This window comes from Babylonia areolata, chromosome 12, assembly GCF_041734735.1.
Source record: "Babylonia areolata isolate BAREFJ2019XMU chromosome 12, ASM4173473v1, whole genome shotgun sequence".
Lineage (NCBI taxonomy): Eukaryota > Metazoa > Mollusca > Gastropoda > Neogastropoda > Buccinidae > Babylonia > Babylonia areolata.
In genome coordinates, this window is record NC_134887.1 from 36738679 (window position 1) to 36748678 (window position 10000).

A 10000-nucleotide genomic window follows, 5' to 3' on the forward strand; every position below is an offset into this window, starting at 1 on the left:
CATAAGTGGGCTTTTACGTTCAACTCACAGCACGTCGTGAAGCGGATGACAATTTCACTACAGCGATGGTGTCCAACCATTGACCTGTTGATGTCATTGTGTGTGGCGTGGCGAAACGCTATTCAAATTCGGTTTTGAAATGTAAGCGGTTCGGCTTCCGGTCGCACAGATATGATCGGTGTTGTGTTTGCGTCCATTCGCTCATTTGCTGCACACAGTCCGCTCATTTGCTGCACACGGTCATCTTCTTTCTTATCTTCTTTTTCTTCTCTCTTTATAACTACTGTAAAATAAAACAATAGAAAAACTATTTTGTGACTGGCCTCTATATGTTCTTGGCCTTTGCGCGGATCTGTTCTATCATTTCACCTTCATACTCTTTTAATTCAGTGAATTATTCATTCTTGTGTAACCGCTTTATAATATACCACTCAGGTTAACACGGCTACATGAATGAAAGAAAGAGAGAAAGAAAATGACATGTCTCACCCAAGCCCGTGGCACAATAATCCCGAAGGCTTGTTGCCTTGATACATCAAAGGGACATGGGATTTTCTTGTCAGGTGAGCGGTATTTTCAGTTCATACCTTAATTAATTAACCAACAGTGAAAGACACAGGGGAATACACCTGTCGTAGTCATAAGCATTTCAAATGAACGTTTGCTTTGCATAATGCAGCATCTTATTTCCTGTATCGTCATCATCATCATCATCATCATTATAATTATTCTTATCATTATTGTTGTAGCCAAGTGCTCAGCTGGCTGTTGTAGCCAAGTGCTCAGCTGGGTACTAACCGTAGTTCAACTCACAGCACATGCCGTAAAGCGGACGACAGTTTCACTGCAGTGACGGCGTCCAACCCTTGACATGAGGAGGTAACTCTTAGTGGCGTAATGCTACTGAAACTCGAATTTGAAACACGAGCATCCGCCGGTCATTTTCGGAGTACATGCTGCTCTCAAGCACACATCAAGCGTGTCGCACACACAGTCAGCTGCCTAATATTCTACTGCATCTATCTAGTCTTTTCTTCTCCTCTTTTTCTCTTCTTCTTATCTTCTCATAACTATTGTAAATAAAACAATAGAAAAAAAAAACCTTTTGTGACCGGCCATCGATAATTATGTCCTTGGACCGGTGCATGGGTCTTTTCTATCCTTTAATTCAGTAAATCATAGTAAATCATTAATTCTCTTCTCGCCAATGTTAATGATTTATGTGGACAAAACCAAAAGTAGGATACATATTGATTTGTGTCGTGGAAATGCTTCTTTGAACCCAAATACCTATAGACACCATTCTCTATTTCAGGCCCTTTATTGTTGCCACCAAGTAATAGAAATGGCGTTCGAATTTTTCCCTGGTTGTTTGTGTTATAAGACGTTCATAATCTGTAATTTCGTAAAATGAATATAGATGTATGTTTCATTATCTATATTCATGCTTTACTTCTTATGTTGTTTCATGAGGGTGCATGAAGTGCACATACACACTTCAAAGGGGTCGTGGGGTGGAGGGGGGGATTGGCAGAATGGTTAAGACGTTTATCTGCCAATACAGTAACCGCGAGGGTCTGGGTTCGAATCCCGCTCTTGCCCTTTCTCCCAAGTTTGAGTGGAAAACCAAACTGAGCGTCTAGTCTTTCGGAGGAGATGGTAATAATAATAATAACAATAATACTAATGATAATAATAATGTACATTTATATAGCGCCCTTTCTCTCTAAGAGCTCAGGGCGCATAACATGAAAGAAAAATATTACAAGTGTCATAAAAACATTCATGACCACTCTTTCTCAAAAAACCCTCCCCCCTCCGTCCCCCTCCCCCCTCCCCACTCCCGCACTCTCCCCCTCCCACTCTATATACATCCAAAGTGAGCTGACATGGGTGGTGTTGGAGAACAAGGAAGCTGAAAGTGCTAAAAAAAAAAATAATAATAAAAAAAAATATTAAAAAAAAGATGAGATTTTAGTGATGAGCGAAAAGCAGAAATAGAATCAGATGCACGGATATGATGAGGAAAGATGTTCCAGATGTCAGGAGCAGCAAAGAAGAAAGAAAGAACGTTCAATAATAAACCGAGGTCCCGTGCGCAGAATGCACTTGGCGCACTGAAAAAAAAGAAAGAAAAAGAAAAAAGAACCCACGGCAACAAAAGTATTATCCTCTGGCAAAATTTCATCAAACAGAAAGCTTCTCTCTGCCAGGTACACAAAACTAATTATATAGGCATGAACTCAAGACCTGACTAAGAGTTACAGTTTCAGTTTCAGTGGCTCAAGGAGGCGTCACTGCGTTCGGACAAATCCATATACGCTACACCACTTCTGCCAAGCAGATGCCTGACCAGCAGCGTAACCCAACGCGCTTTAGTCAGGCCTTGAGAGAGAAAAAAAAAGGTGAATAAATAATAAGAACGTTGGTATATGCTACTGCTGTCAGGCATATGCCTAGCAGACGTGGTGTGTGAAGCGTATAATTATATGGATTTGCCCTAACGCAGTGACAGTGACACCTCCTTGAAGAAAGTGGAACTGGAAAAAAAACTTCAAAGAGAGAGAGAGAGTGGGGGTGGGGGTGGGGGGGGGGAGTGAGTGGGCAGGTGTGTTTGGGGTGGGGTGTGGAGGTGGGGGATGGGTGGAGACAAGGGATCAGGCCTGCGCACATGTCGGGTCTCACAGCCCCAGGACAGAGGTCACCCTGCTAGCTAGCAAGCCCATTTTGGGCGGAGAGTTCCAAACAGTACAGCATGGTCCGAAGCAGTGACCGTCAAGTCCTCTGACCTGACATGACTGCTCACGCCAGACGTGACAGATGAACGATGGTAAAGGGTGGTGGTTAGGGAGGTGCGGAGGGGAGGGGAGGGGAGGGGTGGGGGTGCGGGGGCGGGGGTGCGGGGAGGGGGGATGGGTAAGAGACTCAGTGATGTTTTTTTGTTTGTTTTGTTTTGTTTTTTTTCTTTGTCATTCTGTCACCCGCTGTATCACAGGCCCACACGTTTTCCATGTTCCTGCTGGAGCGGAAGTTGGGAGACTGGTTATGTATTTATTATAATTATACAGCATGACGAGGGGGTGTCTGTGACCTGTCGTGCTCTTTGGCCGATGTCTTCTGGAGAAGAACTGTTTTGTTTTTTTTTTTTTTTTTTTTAAGGCATGAATATCGGTCCATCTCTTCTTTTTTTTTTTTTTTTTTTTTGGTTCCCGTCAAAGAGCGTCACAAGTTCGCCAGTACATATCCATAAATCTTCACGAAGTATGTTGGTAGTACAATGGGTGTGTATGGTGTTTGGGGGGAATGGTGGGGGGGTGGGGGTGGGGGTGGGGGTGGGGGGAAGGGAAGGCTGAGGGGGTGTATGGTGTTTGTGTGTGTGTGTGTGTGTGTGTGTGTGTGTGTGTGTGTGTGTGTGTGTGTGTGTGTGTGACAGAGAGAGAGGGAGAGAGAGAGAGAGTGACAGACAAACAGACGGACAGACAGACAAACAGACAGACAAAGGTGTGTGTGTGTGTGTGTGTGTGTGTGTGTGTGTGTGTGTGTGTGTGTGTGTGTGACAGACAGAAGTGAGAGAGAGAGAGAGAAAGAGACAGAGAGACAGACAGACAGTCAGACAGACAGACAGACGGACAGACAAACAGACAGAGAGACAGACACAGAGAGAGAGAATGTGTGTGTGTGTGAGAGAGAGAGGGAGAGAGAGAGAGAGAGAGAGAGAGAGAGAGAGAGAAACAAACAAACAAACAAACAAACAAATTAACAAACGGAAACAAACGGTAAGCATCTGACCCGCCTGAGAGTTGCAGAGCGGCGTTCACGTTGGCCAGACCGCTCATGTAGCCATTCTGGTCCGGCTGAGGCTTTTTGAAAACCATGATGATGATGGGGCTGGATGCTGCTGCTGCTGCTGCTGCTGCTGGCATTGTTGTTGCTGGCTTGGGTGTTGTCGTCGTTGTCGTCGTTGTTGTTGTTGGTTTTGTCGTTGTTGTTGTTGGTTTTGGTGTTGTCGTTGTTGTTGTTGTCGTTGTTGTTGTTGGTTTCGGTGTTGTTGTTGTGGTTGTGGTGGTGGTGGTCGATGTGGTTGTGGTAGTGGTTGTGGGCAGTGTTGGTGGTGTTGGCGTTGTTGTCGTTGAGGTTGTTGATGTTGTTGTTGTTGTCGTTGTTGTAGGTGGTGTTGTAGGTGGTGCCTGAAAACAGAAACCCGACAGAAAATGGGGTGAGGGGTGGGGACGTTATTGTATTGTAATGTATTTGTATTTGTATTTCTTTTTTTATCACAACAGATTTCTCTGTGTGAAATTCGGGCTGTTCTTCCCCAGGGAGAGCGCGTCGCTACACTACAGCGCCACCCATTTGTTTGTATTTTTTTTTCCTGCGTGCAGTTTTATTTGTTTTTTCCTATCGAAGTGGATTTTTCTACAGAATTTTGCCAGGAACAACCCTTTTGTTGCCGTGGGTTCTTTTACGTGCGCTAAGTGCATGCTGCACACGGGACATCGGTTTATCGTCTCATCCGAATGACTAGCGTCCAGACCACCACTCAAGGTCTAGTGGCGGGGGAGAAAAAATATCGGCGGCTGAGCCATGATTCGAACCAGCGCGCTCAGATTTTCTCGCTTCCTATGCGGACGCGTTACCTCCAGGCCATCACTCCACTGTAGGCTTTTTATTGGTGTTATAAGATATTTAATCAGTTGTTAGGTTGTTGCTGTTTGTGTGTGTGTGTGTGTGTGTGTGTGTGTGTGTGTACGTGTTAAAATTGGTACTCTGTTTCCAACAATCATTCAAAAACAGAGTGAGAGACAGAGACAGACAGGCAGATAGAGACAGACAGACAGATAGACAGAGAGAGACAGAGACAGACACACAGACAGACACACAGAAAGACAGACAGACGGACGGACAGACAGACAGACAGACAGACAGAGAGTGACACACCCACACCCACCCACACCACCACCATCACTATCCCCCCCCCTCTCGCCTCCCGCACACCCACACACACACCACACACCACCACCACAAACCTACCTGAACGAGAGGAGCAGCGAAGACCGGAGCAGAAGAAGCAGTGGTGTTAGAAGTAGGAGTCTCATTGCCCCCTTCCGGAGAGGCCCCGCCGACGATGTCGCCCACGATGTTCAGGAGACTGTTGAAGGCGTCCTTCAGGGAGCTGATGACGCTCTCTGCGCGGGACGTCCCGTTGCCCAAAGCAGAACTCCCCGAGGACGAGGAGGTGCTGGTGTCAGCCCTGGCTGTGGTTCGCACCATGGCCCCGCCGCTTTCCAGGGTTCGAGCCTCGTTCATCGAGAACGTCGTAGGGATGGTGGTGGTGGTGGTGGTGGTGGTTGGTGGTGGTGTTGAGGAAGGGGAGGTGGTTGTGGTGGTGGGGGTGGGGGTGGTTTGTGGTGTTGTCATGGCGGTCGTGGAAGAACCTGAGTTGGTGGTGGTGGTGGTGGTGGTGGTGGGCGTTGTTGTTGTTGCGGGTGATGCTGTTGTTGATGTTGTTGGTGGTGGTGGTGTTGTCGTTGTTGTTGTTGTTGGCGGTGTTGTTGGTGGTGGTGTTGTCGTTGTTGAGGCTGTCGTGACTGGTGTCTGGAAAGAAGAAAAAAAGTGACGGTGAAAATGATGATGATGATGATGATGATCATCATCATCATCATCATAATGATAACAACAACAACAATAAAAATAATAATATGAATGATGATGATGATGATGATGATTATCATTATTATTATCATCATTATCATCATCATCATCATCACAACAACAACAACAATAATAACAATAATAATATGAATGATGATGATGATGACGACGACGACGACGTTGAACGTGACGACACATCCTAATGGGCTTGACGCTCGTTGGTGTGTTGCAGCTGTTTGATGACAATGATGACGAAAATGATGATGATGATGATGATGACGATGACAATGACGAGGATGCTTATGATACTAAGGCAGAGAAGTGTGGGACATGGAACTAATAAAAGACATAGATGACTCGGTCATAGAATGCTTACAAAACATGATGATGAAACTACCGATCCAATGTTTGAATCACTGTGAGACCACATATGACTGAAATAATGTGCGTCTCATTCATTTTTCATATTTTTTTTTTCTTTCTTGCATCAGTTCACCATATGGAGTGATGGCATAGAGGTAACGCATCCGCCTAGGAAGCGAGAGAGAATCTGAGCGCGCTGGTTCGAATCACGGCTCGGCCGCCGATATTTTCTCCCCCTCCACTAGACTTTGAGTGGTGGTCTGGACGCTAGTCATTCGGATGAGACGATAAACCGATGTCCCGTGTGCAGCATGCACTTAGCGCACGTAAAAGAACCCACGGCAACAAAAGGGTTGTTCCTGGCAGAATTCTGTTGAAAAATCCACTTCGATAGGAAAAACAGATAAAACTGAACACAGGAAAAAAAAAAAAATAAAGGTGGCGCTGTAGTGTAGCGACGCGCTCTCCCTGGGGGGAGAGCAGCCCGAATTTCACACAGAGAAATCTGTTGTGATAAAAAGAAATACAAATACAAATATACGAATCGTGGGTTTCTGTTTCCACATAAACGTGGGGGTATACTAAAAGGGTAACTTGAACCAGTTTAAAGAATATTTCGTCGATGTGCAGATTAAATTGCAGCCGTTTTATACAGCAGAGCAAGGAGACGATAATTATAGTTTGGGAACAATCTCCAGCACCCACCCCCTCCTTCACCCCCGCTCCCCCTCCTCCCTCCCCAGCACTAGAGTTCAACTAGGATTCAAGAAGATACATCGTAAAGTATCATGCATATGCTGACTCTCTTGTAACAAAGTCGTTCAATGGAAAGTTGGAGTTTGGCATTTTATTGAAAGGGAGAAGGAAATCATAATAATTATCAACTCCTACCTTCAGACAAACGTTTCTGTGTTCCAAATTTTAACTCACTCAGTACGGCCAGTCCTCTCTTCTCCTCTACACAGACCCCTCGGATGTTCAGTGGGTGTCTGAATGACCCAACCTTTAGCTTCCGTCGTCAGAATTGTGGTATTCTTTGTCAACATTCACCTCTTCAGTATAAGAACCTTCCGCTTGCAATATTTTGATGGTGGTAATTGGGCTGAAACGCTGTTAACGTCGTCTCTTTCGCCGTTCGTATGGAGAGAGTTAATGTCTGTTTCGTTGGGTTAATATCTCGACCAAACAAGAATGTCATGACAAATATCACCACTCACGAGTTCTAAAGCGCTCACACATTCCACCACTACCACCACCACCATTAAACAGAACCAAATGCAGCTTTATTCCAATGTCAATCCAGCTATTATATAACAGTAATTGGTAATCAGATGTATGGCTGAAAATGAATGCCAGAGCGTATGTGGGTGGAATATGACATCTTAACTCAAAGTAGCCCACTATGAATTGCTTACTGCTATCATATGTCTATGTCAATTTTTAGTATACTATTATGTCTATCCTTTAACTGTGATTATCACTGCATGTGTGTATGGCTGTGATAGTGTATGTATGATTTACTCTAAATCACTTTCTAAGGGTTTCTGTCATTGTTGTCTACTGTGATTATAGATTGTAATGATGGTTTGCCCTAGGTTGACATCTTAATATGGTTTATCAATATACATGTTGAATGACCGTGATTTTCTTGTGTTGTTTTTTTTTCTGTTCTACACTACATATGAATTTCTCTTGTTGAGATAATAAAGTAGTCTGTATTTTGTATTCTGTATAATGAAAAAAGTTTATCTATTCGTTTAATCACATGTCACATTCCACAAAGAAAATAAAAAATGTGGACACGCTGTAACTTGAACAAAAAGTCTTCTGGTTGTTTTATTTATTTATTTTTGTAATTTTTTTTTTTTTTAACCAGTTATAAGTAGGTAGGCCAGGTCAAATTTTCAGATTCATACCACAAGCCTCATATTTGCAAGAATGAAAGAGTGCAATAAAGTAAAAAGCTACGCCCAATTTCAATGCAGTATCTCAAATACTTGGTTTTGAGATATAGAGGTTTGAATTTTCAACAACAACAAAAAATCCACGATTTTAGCCAATCTCACAAAATGACACTTTGGAACCCGTGTAGAACTGCCACTAATGCATTCTCAAAAGCCAAAACTCTTCATATATGATCTATATAGTACGCAAAAGACTTCAGGGTTTTTTTGGTTTTTTTTATTGTTGTTGTTGTTGTTGTTTTTTTGTTTTGTTTTTTGTTGGTTTTTTTGCTGTTAATATTATTGGCTGAATGCCAGTGTCATTTTGAGGAAAATGCTTAATTTCTGCATGTCCGATCCTGCAGTTTTGACGGCAGTGTTACTAAAAATGACTGAAACTCAAAAACTTTTGCATCTACATAAACATTTAAGACATTTTCAGGTTCAAGAAAGGTTGTAGACCAACATGGGCAAATGAGAGCTTTTTTTAACCATCACCCACCCCAAACACAATGCAGTTTGAAAGGTTAAAGAATCAACCAAGACTGTTTTTTGGGTGTGTTCTCCATTCCATCATGTAAATACAAAGACATCTTGGCCTGGATTTAATATTCATTATGTATATATATATATATATATATATATATATATATATGCATGTGTGTGTGTGTGTGTGTGTGTGTGTGTGTGAAAGAAAACAGAAGTAAAAAAATAGAGTAAGTATGTTGTGCGATCACAAAGTTGAACAAGACCAATTGAACTTCTCACTAAAAAATCCGTCTGCTATTTTGACGGAGTTCTTGGCTGTTTTTCATTGTCGGAGAGAAAATTGTTTGACAATAGAAAACGATGATAGTTGCTAAAATTATTAAACTTATCATTCAAATACTTACTAGAATAAGTAATGTAAAGTTGGTTTCTATTCCTCTCCCTCGACAAGACTTCCACGAAGCCACCTCAGATCTAAATATAGATCTAGTTTGATCAGTGGTATAAAAAAAAATACGAGGTCTCCACTTTTTCGTTAAATGGACGCTGCTTCTTAAAAGCTTTCGGGTCATTTTATAAAGCATTTTAAAGATGAACGAATGAATTTTTCAGGGGTGGGTTTGACTAGAAGATTTAATTTGTCTGGAAGCGCAGCAGAGCGTCAAGAAAATTAGGTAAATTTTGCGCCACCTTTTTTTGTATATCGAGTAAAATATATCAGCTGGAAACTTTGCCCACGTAAAGTAGAGAACGTGATCTTTTATTTGATAGGTATCTTAAGTCGAATGGTTGTAAGGAGCAATGTCCGTGACCTTTTTTTTTTTTCACCAACCCTCTCAGACATGAAGCAGACGTCAGCAAACTTGTTTACCGCGCTGCGTTTTGAAGAGCGAAGGATACTCCACTTCGAGCGATCAGTTTCACTCACACACTATCTTGCACACAAAAAAAAGAAACACTTAAAGGAACGAACAAAGGCGGTTTTATTTTCTGATATATCTTTCAGCTCGATGTATGCAGTATCGCGCTTGCTAGGGCGAAGTGAAAAGTGATAAAAATACGATCCGTCAGCCATAGTTTGGTCCGATTCGCAGACCAATTCTGAGTTTAGCTCTCAGACTATTATCAAATTCATTACGGACGAAGTATTGTTCTAATGTCAAGTGTATATGCTCTAGTAACCTGACAATTGAGCATATAATTTTTCACTGTAGTTTGATGAAGCCTTTTGTACACGAAAGTGTGTCTTCACAAGTTACTGAGAACGTTGATGTTTTTGACTTTTAACATTCATTGTCAGTTGTTTCGCTTGTCAGTTCAACGACTTCTCTTTTACGAAGTCCTTTAAGTAATTTCCTGTAACTGTATTTAGAGTTGTTGTGTTGTTGTTTTTCTTCCAAATTTCACCCACATTTTTACCCTCATTTGCCCAGTTTCTCCCAACCCTCCATTCATCCACATCTCCCACCCCTTCTAACCGATAATATTCAGATGTATTCATAAATACTTTAACAAAATGTCTTCAATCACCGATATGTGTGACGGGACATTAA

At 42.4% G+C, this 10000-nt stretch overlaps 1 protein-coding gene across 1 annotated transcript in view; it reads right to left on the reverse strand.

Moving 5' to 3' along the window:
- Window positions 1-10000, reverse strand: part of LOC143287919 (uncharacterized) — a 35546-nt gene that overhangs the window by 12463 nt on the left and 13083 nt on the right. The window contains exons 3-5 of the mRNA XM_076596162.1: window positions 5436-5595; window positions 5032-5255; window positions 3790-3935 (exon numbers count right to left, since the gene is read on the reverse strand). Coding sequence (XP_076452277.1) covers window positions 3790-3935; window positions 5032-5255; window positions 5436-5595 — 530 coding nt within the window. The remainder of the gene's footprint in view (window positions 1-3789; window positions 3936-5031; window positions 5256-5435; window positions 5596-10000) is intronic.